This window comes from Rhinatrema bivittatum, chromosome 14, assembly GCF_901001135.1.
Source record: "Rhinatrema bivittatum chromosome 14, aRhiBiv1.1, whole genome shotgun sequence".
In the NCBI taxonomy this organism is placed as follows: domain Eukaryota; kingdom Metazoa; phylum Chordata; class Amphibia; order Gymnophiona; family Rhinatrematidae; genus Rhinatrema; species Rhinatrema bivittatum.
The window spans coordinates 48,885,907-48,905,038 of NC_042628.1; the positions used below are offsets into that span (position 1 = coordinate 48,885,907).

At 43.9% G+C, this 19,132-nt stretch overlaps 1 protein-coding gene across 2 annotated transcripts in view; it reads left to right on the top strand.

The window, feature by feature from the left end:
- The window catches only part of FAM234A (family with sequence similarity 234 member A), a 155,007-nt gene that overhangs the window by 54,997 nt on the left and 80,878 nt on the right, over positions 1-19,132 (top strand). For both annotated transcript variants that reach the window (XM_029576783.1, XM_029576782.1), the window contains 3 exons: positions 10-123; positions 1,276-1,464; positions 16,602-16,732. In XM_029576783.1, coding sequence (XP_029432643.1) covers positions 10-123; positions 1,276-1,464; positions 16,602-16,732 — 434 coding nt within the window. The remainder of the gene's footprint in view (positions 1-9; positions 124-1,275; positions 1,465-16,601; positions 16,733-19,132) is intronic.

Below are 19,132 nucleotides of genomic sequence, written 5' to 3' on the forward strand. Positions count from 1 at the left end.
TTTTGACAGTGACATACAGGTTTTTGGCTATGGAAGATGTGAACGAGGACAAAGTCCAAGATATTATTTTCGTTTTCAAAACATCCAATAGTAGCGGCTTCAATAAATCCTGCTCAGATGAAGGTAACTTGTACTCAATATAATTTTTAGACTGAAAAAATTAAAGATTTGTCTAATTCAACCCTTTTCTGGTTATTTATTGCAACTGATCTTGCTTTGGTAGTGTCTCTGGATCATCTGGGGTGGGTAAAACAAAACAGTCTTTCACAGCTAGTTGGAGAAAATGGCTTCATGATCCTCAAAACATTATCTCCCCGGACCAACATCTAAACTCAAAGCAGATCATTGTACATGCCATGTTTTCTGGGTTCTAGTAGCAACTCCAATCCTCTTTACATATCCAGAGATCAGCAGTTTGCACATCTGACCCTTAAGGGCCTCAAAACAATCTGATGAGCAGGTCATATTGTTCTAAAGAGAAGTTCTTCCAATTGAACATCCTAACAATCTACCATTTCCCAATTGTTAAGCTGATACATTTTTACTTACAGTAAGAAGACATGGCCATTGCTAGAAGCTTGAAAAATCCTTGTATATCTTCCTTTTTTTTTTTTTTTTCAATTGGTTTAGAATTTGTTGGCGGGTCATTGAAATGGAAAAGCTACCATCCCTGTCTTAATGACACCAATGAAGAGGTTTTGCTTATTTGTAATTGTTTGGTTGACTCTCTTTTCAGGTTGAATCATACAAAGTGGCATCAATAGTTTGATTAATGTTGCCCTTTTGTTCAGATTGTTTTTGTGTGTCAGATGCTGCTGCTTATGTATCGTCCATTATTCTCCTGACCCATTCGATATCTGTAAAATATAGAAAATTGTCAATAAACATTATTTAAAAACCCCCCAAACTTCCATGACTTTGTATATCCCCATTACTGCGGAGAGGAGAATAGTCAGGGTACGGGTGGTGAACAGAAGGGATTCCAATTAAAATCTTCTAAATGAGGGAAAATGTGCCTACCCTGCTCTGCTTGATTAATAAGATTTAGTAGTGTGCATTTGTGACAAAGTGACGTAATAAAAAAAATATGAGCAATTTGACTGAAAGCTCATCTTTATTTACTCAGCTGGGAAAACTGCTCAAGGGGTCGGAGAGAGGGGGGTAGAGTATGCAGCACTATACTAGATCAAGTGAAGAGAGGCAATCCACAAAGCTTCAGGCAACGTGCTGCCACCAGGACAATATTTTAATCAAATACCTGTTTCATTTTTGCAGGCTTTTCATCCCCATGTGCCTTTGTAACTGCTCTGTCGGGTACCAATGGCAGTGTGGTGTGGGAAGAGGCAGTCACTGAAGATATTATGTTCATTGAGTGCGGCATTGAGAGGCTTGGTGAAGCGCATTTTCCTGGGTGTCTTGTCATTGGAAAAGATAATGACCTCATCGCAGTTGATTCTCACACTGGTGAGGACTTTGTTCAGCAGAGTGCATGTTGGATTTCTCTAGTTTCTTAGCGCTGCTGCTCGCTTGGTTTCATAGCGCACTGAAAGCGCACAAGAGTAGATAATTGAATTACCTGTGGTCTGGCCAACTCTGAGGGGTTTGCCACAATACCCAATGCAAAATTGTGACCCCCTCAAAAGCACCTGCACAAATTTCCACCTGCTTTTTATGTGGGTGTTTTTCTTTTTAAAGCAAAACACACACAGCTTTGAGTATCTAAAACTACATGCATTATGGGGAAGGGGAACTTCCCTAACCTCTCCCCTGGGATGCCTATAAAGTACATGTAGTTGGCATATATGTGTATTTTTTCCTGCGTAGAGGGTGGCAAAAATCAAAATGGCCCCTTTCCACGGGTAAAGCTCTCACACCTGTGGAAATACCTCAGACCTAGTTATGGAGAGGGGTACCACAATGGTTAGTGCACTTTGCTACCACACAAGTAACAAATATGGGAGCTGCAGGCATGAGCATGTTCCTTAACGAGCATTTATTATCAAGAATTCTTCAGACAGAACTAGTTGTTAACCAGAGCAAAACACTCAAAAGGAGATACTTCTGTTCATTTATCCAAAGGATAGCACTCATGGCTGTGTACATGAGAAAGCTGTGAACACTGTCCATAATCAGTTTGTGGAAATAAGTAAGGAGAGCAGCCTTGAAGAGGGGGATAATATGGTCACAAGGGTGTAACAGTGCTCATAGGGATAGAAAAGATAAAACTTTGTCAGTGCAATAGACATAATTCTGTATTTTCCCAAGATAAACGTTTTCCATGATGTACCACTAGAGAAACTTCTCAAGCTGAAGGCATGGATGCAATTCCCCACAACTCACTCCAATTGCCAGTTGAATTTTCTGCTCAGTTGTCAGCAGCATTCTCCATTTGCTGAGGATTTGTATATTTTTTTCTAATATTTTTCCTTTGCAGTTTAGCTCCTTTACTGACAAGATGTTTGTCATCTCTGTGGCCAGAAGGAATTTTCTTTTTTTATCCAACCAGACCAGTCCAGACACCTAGGTTTATGCTCCCCTACAGGTAGTTGGAGACAGAGGTTTGTTGACATCACCCTATAATAGGATCCTGTACTGCATTCAGCCCGCCAGTATTCAATGTGAACAAGCTAACAAATTAACAAACTACAATCCTGAAACAAAATATAAAAGAAAAAGAAAAGAAGAGGAACAGCTGCAGCAGCAGTGTGAGTTAATCTGCAACTGAGAGAGAAGCAGAGGTGCTTGTAGGGTGTGGTGGACAGCCTAATCCATGGAGTGCCTTATAGTATATGTTGGAGAGGAATGCATGGCTGCAATACAAGAATGCAAACATGGCAATCTGTAGTCATCGGGCAGGAACCGGGAACAGTTCTCTGTGCTCTCAAAGCAGGATAGAAGAGGAGCAGCGTGATAGCTGGGAATTGCTGCTTCGGGGGATTCCTCAGTAATGGGGCCAACTGTGCAGGCCATTTCTGCCAGCCCAATGGATTTCTGAACTGCATGCCTTGTTGTTCAGGGAGCTTTTCTTGAGATTCTCAGAGGAGGTAGTGTTGATTTGGATGGGTCTTTCTCTTCTCCCTAAAGTGGTTTTACAGTTCTATTTCAATCAATCAGTCAATAGTGCTTCTTTCTTTTAAGAGGGAGTCCTGTCCATATGGCTTTGACTGGCTACATTGTTTGGACAAGCTCAGAGCCGCTCTTAGCTATCTGAAGGACACAAATGGTTTTAGGGGGTCAGATAATCATCTTTTTTGCTGTTTGGTGGCATCAAAGGCATTTATAGCGTAGTATTCCCCAAAGAAACCTACGCTCAAACAACTCAGGACGTTTAAACATCCCCCCCCCCCCCCCCCCATCAGAGATGCTCATCTGACAACAACCAGGGAAAGAGCTTTCTCCATCGCCTCCCCTAAAATTTGGAACTCCCTCCCAAAAGATCCGAGAACCCAACATAGCCTCAAAACCTTCAAAAAAGACCTAAAAACATGTCTGTTTCGCAAAGTCTACACTGACATTCATACTTCTGGTCATCCTAACACCCAATCGAACCTTCAACCATAACCACAAAAATAACTTGTCTCCAACCAACACCAAACAAGCCCTGCGTATTTTTTTTTCTTCTAGACTGGTAATGTTTAACCTCTATTTTATATGCATCCTGTTATACCTTTTCACAATTGTTAAGAAAATTACAACTTGAATCTTGTAAACCGTTATGATGGCTTCACTGAATGACGCTATATAAAACTCAAATAAATAAATTTAACGGTTTGTTTTTTTTTATACCGGTATTCGTTGGAACATCATATTGGTTTACATATAACTTGTAACAGGAGAGTACATGGAAGGGGGAAGCAGAGCTTAATACCAAACATTGTAGTTAATATTTACAAATAATAGAGGCAGCTATGAATGCTGGAAAAAGGGGGATGGGGGGGGAGATCAAGGGAAAGCGAATGCACTTACTCATTACTTGTATTAGGAGAGTGCGTTGGGAGGGCGAATGAGATTTGGGGCGGGGAAGTAGCGCTTGAGATTGAGCATTGCAGGTATTATTTACAAGTGGCAGAGACAGCTAAGGTGCTGGCAAAGGGGGGGTGGGGGGAGGGAGGAGGAGGAGAGATTCAGTTGCGGGAAATAGGAATATGACATAATAGGGAGCAGGGGGGAGGAGTGGGAGGGCTAGGGGGGGAATTTAGATAGGGGGTTGAGCTTTGGGGATTAGTTGCGATGGGCATAGAGGTTACTCAGGGAATGCTTGTTTGAAAAGCCATGTTTTTAGCTTTTTTTTTTTTTTTTTTTTTTTTAATTTTTTGAGTACATGTCTCAAGGTGAAGGTCTGGTGGCATTGAGTTCCAATGGGTGGGTCCTGCTATAGAGAAGGCTCACTCTTTTGTGGATGTCAGGCGATAGGTCTTGTGGGAGGGGATGTGTAGGGTGCCTTTGTGTGCTGTTCTGGTGGGGCGCTTGGAGATGTGTAGGTGTAGGGTATTGTCAGGCCACTTCATATTGCTGTTGTGAATGGATTTATGTATGATGGAGAGGTACTTATAGAGGATGCAGGTGGGGATTGGGAGCCAGTGAAGTTCCTCGAGGATTGGAGTAATGTGGTCAGTTTTACGTGTGTTGGTTAGTATTCTACAGTAGTCAATTTTTGTAAGAATCGTAGCTTGGAGGACGGTGCGGAAGTCATTAAAGTGTTAGAGTGGTTTGTTTTTTAAGGATGTGGAGTTTGAAAAAGGAATCTTTTATAGTTGCGTTGATGAATTTTTAAAAATTCAGTTGGCTTTCAATGGTAACTCCAAGGCTTTGTGCATGTGGCTGGAAGGAAGTTGTAGATGTGTATGGATTCTTGTCTATCAGGTGCTTGGTGATATGTTGCGAGATGATGATGACTTCAGTTTTTGCTGTGTTCAGGGCAAGGTGGAGGTTGGTGAGGAGGTGGTTTATCTTCTAAGGCAGTTCTCCCAATTTTTGATAGACTTGATAGGGAATCTTGGATGGGAATGAGAATTTGAACATCATCCGCGTAGATGAAGTGTGGGAGGCCAAGATCTGTGAGGAGCTGGCAGAGGGGAAGGAGGTAGATGTTAAAAAGGGTGGATGAGAGTGAGGATCCTTGGGGGACACCTTGAGTAAGTTGGGTGGGGGTGGATTCGGAGTTTCCAATTTTGACAAGATATTGCCTGTTCTTCAGGTATAAGGTGAACCACAGGAGGGCTGAACCAATGATACCAATTTCTGTGAGACGTCTGATTAGAGTCTCATGGTTGACGGTATCAAAGGCAGCGGAGATGTCAAGTAGGGCAGGGATGTAGGAGTGACCATGGTCTATACCTTTGAGGATAGTGTCTGTAAGAGAGAGCTGGACGGTTTTTGTGTTCAAGAATTTACAGAAACCGAATTGGCTGGGTGGGAGTATGTTGTGAGAGTATGTAGTAGATTAAGGAGGCAGTAAGTTCGGCTTACATAGCTGTTATTGTCCAAAGGACTTGGGCGCATTCAACTAGAGTGCAGGCTTCGTTGTGGGCAGAGCTCCATTTGATGTCTCCAGTAGAGATTTGCAGAGTTGCTATGTTTACCTCCTTGTGAAGCATTATCATCTGGATATCTGAGCCAGAGAAGAAAGACTCTCCTTGACTTTCAGGTGTTTAGAGTGAATTTCGAATCCACAATGCAGAATATGTACAGCTTTGGAAATCCACTGTTGGCTTAGTTAATACCTATTGGTTTCACAGTTAGGGGTTCAGGAGTCAAAGTCCTCCCTTGAATGCCCCTTTGTTAGTAGATGGGTAATGAATGGTTTCAGGATTGTAATTGTTAAATTTGTTAGCTTGGTGGGGTGCTCTCGCCGCAGAGCAAGATGGCCGCATAACTTTGAGCTCCCGCCCACCCCGAGCCTACTAACAGCATTTTTGCAGTTATAAACCTGACGAACCTGATTTATTCTAGCAGCGATCGCTGACTATTATACCAAAGATGGCACAGAAAAAAAAGGGGCCTGATTTGAAGCAATTTGCCTATACAAACGATGCTGACGCCGCCGGCGGGCCTAGTGGAGATCTTGAAGCCCCAGATTTGAGCAGACGCCATCTTGCTGACGAGTAGGAGCAGGGGGCGCTCGGAGATGCGACCTCCGATCTTCCTACACGGGAGGAATTCCGACGCTGGTTTGGAGATCTGCGTCGCGAAATCAAAGAACACAAACAGGATTTGCTCCATGCCATGGATGAACTTAGGGAGGAGATGGCAGAGATCGGGAGGAGAACGGATGAATGTGACGTGAGGCTGGAGGAGCATGCTATCCGGATCAAAACGCTACAAAAAACCTCAGACCAAACGCAGGCTGATTACACAACTTTAACTGCAAAATTGGAGGACCTGGACAATCGTGGGAGACACCATAATTTACGCTTTAGAGGCATTCCAGAAGATGAGAAATATGCTGATTGTGGGGCTACTATTCAAAGATTCTGCTCCTTTTTACAACTACAAAATGGCGCCGGGTCTGACGAAACTCCAGCGGCCACTATTGAACTCGACCGAGCCCATCGCTCTCTGGGCCCAAAACTACCCGGTAAGCCTAGAGACATTATAGTATGCTTTACTAGATATACCACCAAAGATAGCATATATCAAATTGCCAGAAAACGGCCTTCATGGGCATGGGAGAATAATAACATTCAGATATATGCTGACTTATCACCAATGACTCTCAAAAAACGGATGGAATTCAAAGAGGTCACTGCGGTGATGCGCAAAGAAGGTCTCCGTTATCGTTGGTTATTTCCTTTTGGAATTGCGATTACCATAGATGGCGCAACGACAAAAATTGAGACCGTGGATGGAGCAGTGGCACTCTTGAAAGCGGCAGGGCACCAAGTGCAGCATGCCATCACAGCAAAGAAGACATCTACCTCTATGATGGAAACTCCCAGGTGGCAGAGGGTGAGAAACGGAGGTAAAAGGTTGCGGAGGCACTCAGGAGATCCCGCCTCTGACCAGGACAAGGGGAAAGGGTGAAAGGTATTCTTCAGCTGGAGGGATCTCAATATTTCACAGTCTCATGGACCGGGGCACAAGATTGCCACACCTATCGGGACTGAGTTTAATGCACTGGTTTTGTCAGGTTTATTGTCAGTTTCACTGTTGGTTATTTTTCTATATGCAGGTATGCTGGCGGGACCGCTGTGCGACCTGTTCAATAGATCCCTAGAAACGGGAGTGGTGCCGAGTGATTGGAGAAGAGCGGTGGTGGTCCCGCTTCACAAGAGTGGGAACAGAGAGGAGGCTGGTAACTACAGACTGGTTAGCCTCACTTCAGTGGTGGGAAAAGTAATGGAGTCACTGTTGAAAGAGAGAATAGTGAACTATCTACAGTCCGGAGAATTGATGGACCAGAGGCAGCATGGATTCACCAGAGGAAGATCCTGTCAGACAAATCTGATTGACTTTTTTGACTGGGTAACCAAGGAATTGGATAGAGGAAGAGCGCTCGATATCATATACTTGGATTTCAGCAAAGCTTTTGATACGGTTCCGCACAGGAGACTGGTGAATAAAACGAGAAGCTTGGGAGTGAGTGCCGAGGTGGTGACCTGGATTGCAAATTGGTTGACGGACAGAAGACAATGTGTGATGGTAAATGGAACCTTCTCTGAAGAGAGAGCGGTTTTAAGTGGTGTACCTCAAGGATCGGTGTTGGGACCGGTCCTGTTCAATATCTTTGTGAGCGACATTGCGGACGGGATAGAAGGTAAGGTTTGTCTTTTTGCGGATGACACTAAGATCTGCAACAGAGTGGACACGCCGGAAGGAGTGGAGAGAATGAGACGGGATCTAAGGAAACTGGAAGAGTGGTCGAAGATATGGCAGCTGAGATTCAATGCCAAGAAGTGCAAAGTCATGCATATGGGGAGTGGAAATCCAAATGAACTGTATTTAATGGGGGGGGGAAGGCTGATGTGCACGGAGCAGGAGAGGGACCTTGGGGTGATGGTGTCTAATGATCTGAAGTCGGCGAAACAATGCGACAAGGCGATAGCTAAAGCCAGAAGAATGCTGGGCTGCATAGAGAGAGGAATATCGAGTAAGAAAAGGGAAGTGATTATTCCCTTGTACAGGTCCTTGGTGAGGCCTCACCTGGAGTACTGTGTTCAGTTCTGGAGACCGTACCTTCAAAAAGACAAAGACAAGATGGAGGCGGTACAGAGAAGGGCGACCAGGAAGGTGGAGGATCTTCATCGGATGACGTACGAGGAGAGATTGAAGAATCTAAATATGTACACCCTGGAGGAAAGGAGGAGCAGAGGTGATATGATACAGACTTTCAGATACTTGAAAGGTGTTAATGATCAAAAGACAACGACAAACCTTTTCCTAAGGAAAAAAATCAGCAGAACCAGGGGTCACGATTTGAAGCTCCAGGGAGGAAGATTCAGAACCAATGTCAGGAAGTATTTCTTCACGGAGAGGGTGGTGGATGCCTGGAATGCCCTTCCGGAGGATGTGGTGAAGACCAGAACTGTGAAGGACTTCAAAGGGGCGTGGGATAAACACTGTGGATCCATAAAGTCAAGAGGCTGCCAATGAAGAGTGGGTGACTCGCCAGAATGATGGCTACTGCCTGGAGTCAATACCCTTATTAAATAAACATACACAGGCTTGACTCCAACATCGCTCTAAGCTTCAACAGCAAGAGGAAATGTGGAAAAAAGGATTCACACTCACAAAGAGGGAGTAGCTGGCTTGTTACGGCGGTTACTACCCCAAATCAAATAAGCCTGATACTTCACTTTCAATGCATATACAGCATAGTTCTCTGATTCAATGGCAGGGGAGAAGAAAAGAGGGTTCGCACTCACAAAGCGGGGAGTAGCTGGCTTGTTACGGCGGTTACTACCCCAAACCAAATGGGCCTGATACTTCACTTTCGATGCACATCCAGCATGGCTCTCTGCTTCAACGGCATGGGAGAAGACTTATACGTCACGCATATCCAGCATAGCTCCCTGCTTCAACGGCAGGGGAGAAGAAAAACAACCAATAAGGGCTAATAACATAGTCTGGGTAAAACAAATAAGCATGGGTGCAGCTTGCTTATTGCGGCGGCTACTACCCCAAACTAATCAAGCTAGATATTTCACTTGGATGCAGCTCCATCACTGCTCTCTACATTAAAGGTGGGGATGGAAGGGAAATAGAACCAAGAGCTAAGAGAAACAGATAAGTATGAGAGAAAATATGTGTGAAGCTTGCTGGGCAGACTAGATGGGCCATTTGGTCTTCTTCTGCCGTCATTTCTATGTTTCTATGTTTCTATGTTTCTATGTATGAATAGTAACAAATGGGGCTCAGGGGTGGGTAGGGAAGGGCTCTGCGGGTGATCACGTCCTCTATAGCCTACACAGGGGTGCATTTAGCACGGGTCTGTGGAGAGCACTGGGAATCTGGTGGGGAGGGGGGGGAATGGGGGGATGGGAGCAGACATTACAGCACAGTTTCAGTTACCTGTGTATACGGAACTACTGAGAGTTACTGTTACTTCATTTTCTTATCCACAGCAAAGTCCTACTGTTGTTTTATTTTATCAAGTCTATTGGGGGGAGAGTGAAGGTTTCAAGATGTACGGGGACTTCCAGTCAGAAGGTTATATGGGAGCGCTAGTTGAGCGCGTACATTCTTCTTACTATCCTTATGGCGAAACTCACCTTATGATCTTTAAATGTTAAAGGGTTAAATAGTACCCAGAAGCGGCGGATTTTCCGCAATAATGTACAGCGCAGTGGGGCCGATATATTGTTTCTTCAGGAGACGCACCTTAAGAAAAGGTATGAGCATTTATTATCTTGGGCCCAATACCCACACCAATTTCATGCAGCGGCCTCTAAGCTAGCAAAATATACGGGAGTGAGTATCTTACTACATAAAGACATTCAGGGCACTGTAACAAATATGATAGCTGACCCTTTGGGGCGTTATGTGGTCATACAATTGTTAGTGGAGGCGACTACCTATACTTTCCTTAATGTTTATGCTCCTAACACAAATCAGCATACTTTCATCACTCAGCTAGGAGCTGTGTTGGATCGCATAGCCCCTGAGCATCTGATTATAGGGGGAGACTTTAATCTAACTTTACAACCCCATATAGACAATTCAGCGGGAGGGGGAGGGGGAACATCGAATGATCGCAAGTTTCTCCGAAAGTTTGTTCAGGATAGAGACTTGCTAGACATTTGGAGGCACCGCAATATTAATGTGAGGGATTACACTTTCTATTCACATCCGCATAATACCTATTCCCGTATAGACTATTTCTTAGTGGACAAGACGTTAAGTTTACAGATTATAAGACCAACTATAGGCCCCATCACTTGGTCAGATCATGCCCCTATAGGTTTAATATTGAATTTAAGCAATAAGAAGGCTGGTCTCCGCTTTTGGCGCCTAAATGACACACTGCTAGATGAGTCATTCTGCCAAACTTTACAGGAAGCTATCGCAGATTATCAGGAATTTAATACAACACAAACCCATTCCTCGCCAATATTGTGGGACTGTTTAAAAGTGGTCTTGAGAGGTAGATTAATATCACAAGCTTCTTATCAGAAACGGGTGAAAAGCGAAAAAATTGAGGCACTATTGTCTGATATCTCTCGCCTCGAAAAACAACACAAAGCTACTCTATCCTCTAGGGTATATGCCACACTTCAACGCGCTCGTAATGCCTTAGGCTTACTAAGAGCCGGGGATATAGCACACCAACTACAACTTGTGCGACAGGAACACTTTGAATGGGGTAATAAGGCGGGACGCCTCCTAGCTCGGAAATTGAAGCGCCAAGTCGCACAAAGCCAAATTACACGGATCAAAGCGTTAGATGGTTCTATGTTGGACTCTGCTGAAGCTATTCAACATAGATTTCGACAGTTTTATGGTTCCCTCTACTCAGCGGATAACCAAATTACTGAGGCTAGTATTGATACTTATCTTGCAAACATTGATCTCCCAAAACTTTCCGAGATTGAAAGGCTGCGATTTGAGAGTCTTGTTACTCCCATGGAAATATTGCACGCTATTAAAGACCTTAAACCACATAAAGCTCCCGGGTTGGACGGGTATACAGGTTCATTTTACAAGAAGTTTGTCACTCAGATTACCCCTTTTTTAGTAGCAGCTTTTAATGACTTGCAGGGGGAGGCAGTTTTACCTTCTGAAGCAAACGTAGCAGGTATAACCATATTGGCCAAACCCGGGAGGGACCCTGCAGAGTGTGGGTCGTACCGCCCAATTTCCTTGATAAACATCGACCTGAAAATACTCGCAAAAATTCTAGCTAATCGTCTCAATTCAGTTATGAATAAATTGGTGCACCCAGATCAGGCTGGATTTATTCCAGGGAGACAGGCAGCAGACAATGTGAGGAAAATTATGGACCTTATTTGGCAAGTGACACGGACTGAAACTCCAGCGATCTTGATGGCGGTTGATGCTGAAAAAGCATTTGACATGGTCCATTGGCAATTTCTGTTTAAAACATTGGAAAAAATGAACTTTGGTCCCAAATTTCTCAATTGGCTTCTTAAACTATATGACCGGCCGAGGGCTAGGGTGAAAGTCAATGGCGTATATTCTGATCCTTTTCCAATTGAGAGGGGAACTAGCAGGGCTGCCCATTATCCCCATTATTATTTGCGTTGTTTTTGGAACCTTTTACCACTAAAATTAGGGAAACGGGTACAATCCTGGGCGTCCAAGTGGAAGAGACAGACTATAAGCTGTCACTCTTCGCGGACGACATTTTGTTTACTTTATCCAATCCTAGACAGTCCCTTCCAGGGGTGGTAACGCAACTTATGGAGTTCAGTTCCGTGTCCGGCTTTCGCTTGAACCTTGAAAAATCAGAGGTCCTGAATGTTTCTCTACCTCCAGACCAGGTCTCTATATTGCAGCAACAATTTCCTTTTAAATGGGCGGGAGCAAAGATAAAGTATTTAGGAATTATTATAGGGCCTAAATTGACTGATCTATTTAGATTGAATTATACCCCACTAGTGGCCAAAGTGTTTCGAGATTTAGATATTTGGGACAATCTCCCTGTTACATGGACAGGACGCATAGCAATTTTAAAGATGTCAGTTTTACCTAAATTCAACTACCTGTTTCAATCGCTACCAATCCCAATACCGACCGCACTATTGAAAAAATGGCAGAGACGTTTTTTCGCATTCCTCTGGAAGCGGAGGCCCCCTCGCGTAGCGCGAGCGACATTATATCGACACAAATTGAGAGGTGGGATGGGGGTTCCGAATTTACAATGGTACCATGCGGCCGCTCAAATTAGTTGTATACTATCTTGGTATAGAAAAAATGAGCGACCTAGATGGGTGGTCATTGAACAAACTATATTGGGATCCACACCCCTCCAAGCTCTTCTCTGGCAACCTAGGTCGACATTAAGAATAGGGGGACTTCTAACTCCTACTCTACATACGACTCTTCAGTGCTGGGGAAAAATGGAAGCATTTGTTAATAGGAAACCGGCGATATTTTTTCCACACTCACTTATATTACCATACTCGCTTCCTTCCGGGATGGGACTCGACTTATGCTCAAACTTGGAAGACGAAGGGGATTAACACTGTGGGTCACATGTGTAATACTGATACTGTGTTGTCCTTTTCACAAATTCAGGAAAAATACTCTATACCATTCTCAAATCTATATTATTATCATCAAATTCGGCATTTCCTGATTCACGAACGAGTTCTGGTGGAACTTCAGAAGGGTAAATCCCAGTTTGAGGGCTGGTGTGACCTAGCGGACCGCATTCAGGGGGGATTGTCTAAGGTATATTTGTTATTGCAGGGATCCTTACCGGGGAAACCGGCCTACACTCATAAGTGGGAGGCAGAGTTGGGACAGACAATGGCAGATGAGGAGTGGGATCAGATATTCTCAAATACTAAGCGTAGTTCTATTGCAACCTCTCTTACTGAAAATGGATATAAAGTGTTATTTAGATGGCACCTCACTCCCTCTAGACTGTATAAAGCGGGCCTCAGACCGAATGCTCTGTGTTGGAAAGGGTGTGGTATGGAGGGAACATTTCTTCATCTGTGGTGGGAGTGTATACATGTACAGAGACTGTGGAAAGATGTTATGGCTGTAATTTTCTACACTCTACACAAAGAGGTTACTTTAACTCCCGCACAGGGATTACTTAATGTACCCGTTGATGGTTCCACAGCTGAGAGTAGGTTGGTTAATCAATTCTGTATCGCAGCTCGCTGTATCTTGGCAGCTTCTTGGAAACAGGTCAGAGTTCCGGATAAGGAAGTTCTTTACCAGAAACTTGATGTAATGTGCTCCATGTCCAAGATAACGGCTCAAAAGCGGAATCAGCAATTGCAGTTTCAACGGATATGGCAGCCATACCTTACATGGCGAAATGACATGCTTACACATGCTAGTTAGCATGACTCTTCCTGAAGATCATTGACACCCAGACTTGTTCAGATGATATCTTTGATCATTTTAAGTTTTATTATTAAACCAATCTTAGACAAATAAGACACTCATACTCAGTTGCGGTATCATATGAGAATTGTTTATTTGCTCAAGTTGCATATCTCCTAATTTCTATAACGAGTGTGGACATTGGCAGTGCACCCTGTGCTCGGTACCTGTCTTTTTCCCTGATGTTTTAGCTTTTCTCCTCAATGTACAGTGGATTGTACTTAAGTGGTGTTTGGTGTGATATTATCAGTAACTTCCTTATATATATATAAGGTATATAATTGTATACGTAATTGTTTTCTACATAGTAATGTCTGTATACACAGCTGCTCTGGTTATGTTGATGTTAATACTGTCTAATAAACTTTACATTACAAAAAAAAAAAAAATGTGTTAGCTTGGTTACATTGAGTATTGGCAGGCTGAGTGCAGCATGGGACTCTATTATAGGGTGATGTCAGCAACCTGTTCTCTGTCTTCATCTGCTGGTAGGAGGAATAAATCCAGGCATCTGGACTGGTCTGGCTGGATTCAAGGAAAGGAGGAAATTTATCAAGTAAGATTAAATTTCACCTTGTGTTTCAGTAACCTCTTAGTTAATTATTTTTTGTCAAATCACCTTTCTCAACACAGCGCAAGGGCTTTTCATTGGCTCAAAGCTCATGTGGCTATCAGCTCTTGTGCATACATAATCTCTAAATGGAGAATATTTGTGGAGGTAAAGCATTTTTAGTAATGTTCTACTCTAATGAAAATTATAGAGGAAAGAAGTTATTCCTCATTTTGATGGTTTCAGGAAATATGATAGGATGCCTTATTGTGCAGTCTTATACAAAATAATGCCAAAAAGTATCTCAGAATAATCTAATACAATAGAATGGTACCACAATATCAAGCCTTTCCTCTGTATAACACAGTATATGAGCATGCTTGCAATGGTGAGTCTGGCTCTGCTTCAAATGTTGGAGATGTTAAGAAGGCCACTCATGTATCCTGTAAGGAGTCGCACAAGACTTCCGATAGCTACTGTTACTTACCAAGTAACCAGCCATCACCGTATTTCCCTTCGGGAAAATTGGTTCCAAGTGATGAACGAGCCAGGATGTGGGAATCGTGGCAGTTCCCTGGAAACCTCGATACTACATTCAGGATCTGTTGATGCGCATCACTTACCATCTGCACATTCATTGAATGGGAATGACTTCCAATTACGGAATGCACTCTTCTGTTCTGAGCTGGGGGTAAGTGCGATATGGGTGCAGTCTATTGCACCTAATACATTAGGCATCCCAGCTATGTCAAAGAATCCATGCCGGATCTCCTGCAGTTGCCCTGGGTCCACTGGGAAATGAATATACTATTGCATACGTTTCATCATAGCCCTCAAGACTTGTCCAAAGTGCCGTGAGACTGAGGACTGATTCATCCCACAAACCAGTTCTAATGTATTCTGGAATCTTCCTGTGGTGAAAAAATGCAAGCGCACAGTAGTTTTGCCAGCCCAGGGACCACATGGTTTCGAGAGGCAATTGGATCAATAACATTGCGCAGGTCCTCATACAGGGTCTCAATTGCACTAGAGCTGAGACAGTGTGTTTGCACCACTTCTGACTCAGGTAATCCAAGGAGAGTTGTGCGTTGCTGAATAAGACGCTGCCTGCAAGGTCTACGGTTGGCTCTGGGCTGCACCTGAAAACATAACATAAGACATGCCATACTGGGTCAGACCGAGGGCCCATCATGTTTTTTAAACACAGACCAACCACATCCTCAGCTTATCACAGCTGTGTGGCAGGTGGGATCCAAAGCACATGTGTTTAAACAGATCCAAAACTTAACAGGGTTCATAAAAGGCCTTTGTTAATTAAAGACGCCCAAGAACTGAGGCTTTCACAGATGACTTGGAATTTGGCATCCATTGTTCTAATAATGGCCGTTCAACTTTTAAGTGTCCTTTTGACAATGTTACTGATGCCGAAGTCCAAGGCGTCTTGTCATGGCCTCGGAACTGGACGTCCAATAGACAAGTTTTTAATAAGAATTTAAAAGGATTTAAGCCATTTGCTAACCTGTGCTTGCGCCGCTAGGTGGTTCTCTGGTCTTCTGACGTTGGCAGGATTATTTGCTATCGCCCTCCCTTTTGTGGCTGCCTTAATTCTTGCTTGCAGACGCAAGAAGAAGGTCAGCACAATAAGGAAGTAAACAGTTTCCATTGAAAAGCAGGAATCCTTCAGGAACTGCCAGCTACCACTAGCTCCAGTACAATAATGCCAGGGTAAGGCAGGTGCAAAACTTTGAACATAAAATACTCGCTAAGGATGCACAAAATTTTGGCGTGTATTACTGCATCGGGTACTAATAGATAATTGTCACATATAAGTAAGATTAGTATGCCTTTGGCTCTATTCCCTACGCACAGATTTTGTGCACACGTTATGGATGTGCTGATACAGATATTGCATTGGCATTTCTTTAGCGCTTAAACAATGTGCGTCCAACTGCGCACTCACCACTGCGGTAAACGGAACGCATCAGCCCCATAGTAACATAGGTAAATGACAAAAAAATAATTGGCCCATCCTTTCTGTTCAGTTATTCTGTTTACATTGCTAAGAATATATCCCAGCTGCCAGATATAGAGCATGACAGCATATAGGATGTCGCTGCTTATCAAAGTAAGATTTGTACATATTGAAAGGCTGATGGGGTACCATGCGTATCCAGAACAGGGTACAGCTGAAAGAGCCTGATGAAGGGGATTTCTTAATCCATTAAAAAAATTGTTTTAAATCATGTCTGTGCCAATAAATAGCATTATTAAAACCCTATAATCTCCATAGCATGGCCAGCATCAGCCATCAATCCTACAAACTTTTTAAAATTGTTATTTATTAGAATTTTAACTTGTAAATTATCCTATGGATTTTTTAGCCCCCCCCCCCCCCCCCAAAAAAATTATTTTCCAGCAAATGGTGGTGGTTTAATAAATGCTTGAAAAGTAATGTTGGCGGGTAGAGACAGAGAGGGATGGAGGACAGAATGAGATGTGTTCATAACTAATACAAATGCATCTTTTCCAGGTAAAACCTTATGGAAGAAGCCCAGTCATTTTAGGGCTTATTCTTCTTTAATGACTCCATTATTAAAAATCCCAGATGTGGATGGGGATGAGATCCAGGATCTGCTGATTTTTACTACAGACCAAGACAAGGTAGATATTTGTTAAGTCTTCAAAATCTTTTCCAAAAGATTTTATATATGGAGCAGTTGAACTGAGTGTCAGCAACTGATGATCATGATGGTGTTAATAAGGGAAGATTAGAGGCTCCATGTTTTGCATCTTAGGGCTAAAGTCTATGAGTACTTTGTACCTATGTGGGCTGTTTTGAAAATGATCTTTCCTATGGACAAATTCGGCCTGCCCTTTCCTCAAGGGTTTAAATAGGTACTGTTTAAAGCATTTGTAAATATCACGTCCCCTCTCCCATCCCCACTTCATACCTTTCCCTGTCTTCTGGCTTCTTTTTCTGAAATCACAATGGAGGAAACTGCCCACATTATCTTCTCCAAATTCAGTACCTGTTCCTCTGACCCATTCCCACCCAACTCACATCTATTTCCTCTACAGTCATCCCTTCCATCTCAATCTCACTTTCAACTGCAATGTTCCTACTGCCTTTAAACATGCTGTAATCCTACCACTCTTCAGAAAAACTCTCACTGGACTCTACCTAACCTGCCAATCCTCATCCCCTCTCCCTCGGTCTTGATTTTCTTTCGAGCCATTCTTGATTCATTCCAGCCTAGTTTTTGCCCTTGCCAAAGTCTCCAATGATCTGCTTATCGCTAAAACCAAAGGCCTTTAGCCATATCCTCATTGACATATCTGATGCTTTTGACACTTGCTCTCTCTACCTCTTCCTTGATACTCTGACTTCACTTGGATTTCGGGAGTCTGTCTTATCTTGCTTCTCTTTTGCACTCTTAGCATGTTCTCTGATGAGAACTCCTCTACTGCCATCTCACTACTAGCTGGTGTGCCTCAGGCTCTGCCCTGGGTCCTCTTTTCTTTTCTCCTTATACTAATTCCCTCGGTACTCTGATCGCCTCCCATGACTTTTAACACCATTGTTCTCCTGATGATTCCCAAATCTACCCCTTCGCATCAGAAATTATTTTAAAATTTAAATGATTATAGAACCTTTCAATTGTACGTAACTGAGTCAGAAATTGCAATAAAGACATCATACAAGAAAAAGAAACAATGAATATAGTATTTCTCACAGAACAAGTAGGATGGTAGTCCTCACATATGGGTGACATCACAGGATAGAGCACAATCACAGAATACTTTTGTCAAAGTTTCTAGAACTTTGGCACCTACTGGGCATGCCCAGCATGGCACTAAACCTGCAGCCAGCAGGGATCCCCTTTCAGTCTTCTTTTTTCCGCACAGCAGTAGCCACGTGGGTTAAGGAGCTCCACAGAGATTCCTGACATGAATTTTCCTCACAGAATTACTAAAAACTTTCATACCCCACAGGGGTCCCTTCTTTGAATTTTTGACTCTGCGGTACTCCGGTACGTTTTTACCCATTTTCGGTCTGTTCCCGTCAAGTTTGGCCCTCGCGGCCCACTGGCATTCGACTGTACCGCGGCTAAATTTTTCAAAGGCCATGGCGTCGGGATTCCGTCAGTGCCCGGACTGTACTCGCATCATGTCCATAACAGACCCGCATAAAGTCTGTGTAATGTGTCTCGGGTGTGAGCATGATGTCCTGACTTGCACCAAATGTGCCTTAATGACACCAAAAGGTCGCAAGGCCAGAATGGAGAAAATGGGACTTCTCTTCCGTTCTCAAACTCTGACACCGTCTATTGCATCGAAGTCGTCAGAACCGGTACCGTCCACTTTGAGCCAGTATTGGCCACTGGCCGGTGACCGTCCGGTGTTGACGACTTCTTGGCCTTTGTTGACCTCTACTCCCCCTCAGGACTGAGGGGATCGTAGAGAGAAACCAGCATCGACACCGGAAGTCTCAGACCATCGATGAAGGAAAATCATCGACCTCGCCATCGTCCGAGCTGCCATTGAAGAAACCCTGTCCAGAAAAGGCACCGACCCTTTCTGCGACCAGGTCACCGAGGCAACCCTCACCCGGACAGGTATCGGGAGTCGCGACTCCGCCTTTAACGGTGGTCCCTCCGGCTATGGCTCTGTCGCCTCCTTCCCTTCCAGAGCTGGGGCTGCTTGCTCCAGGTCTCCTTGAAGAACTGAACCGGATGGTTCAGGAGGCCATCGATAAGGCGATGCACAGACTCCAAGGTCCCCCGACGCCGAAATCTGTGCCGGTCGCGGAACCAACCGTCGATCCCATTCCGGCAGCATTGGCACCGCTGCTCTCGAAGATGTAAGAGCTCATAGCCGCTTTTCCACCGATGGATCCTGGGTCACCGATGGCTCCGGTGCCTACCCCGCTTACCCTGTCATCGGGAGGGGAAACACCGTTCCGCATTTCTCCATCGGGTGCCACAGATCCATCCATGGATGCCCTTGATGCCTTCATTGCTGCCTCCAGTACTACATAAGAATATGCCATACTGGGTCAGA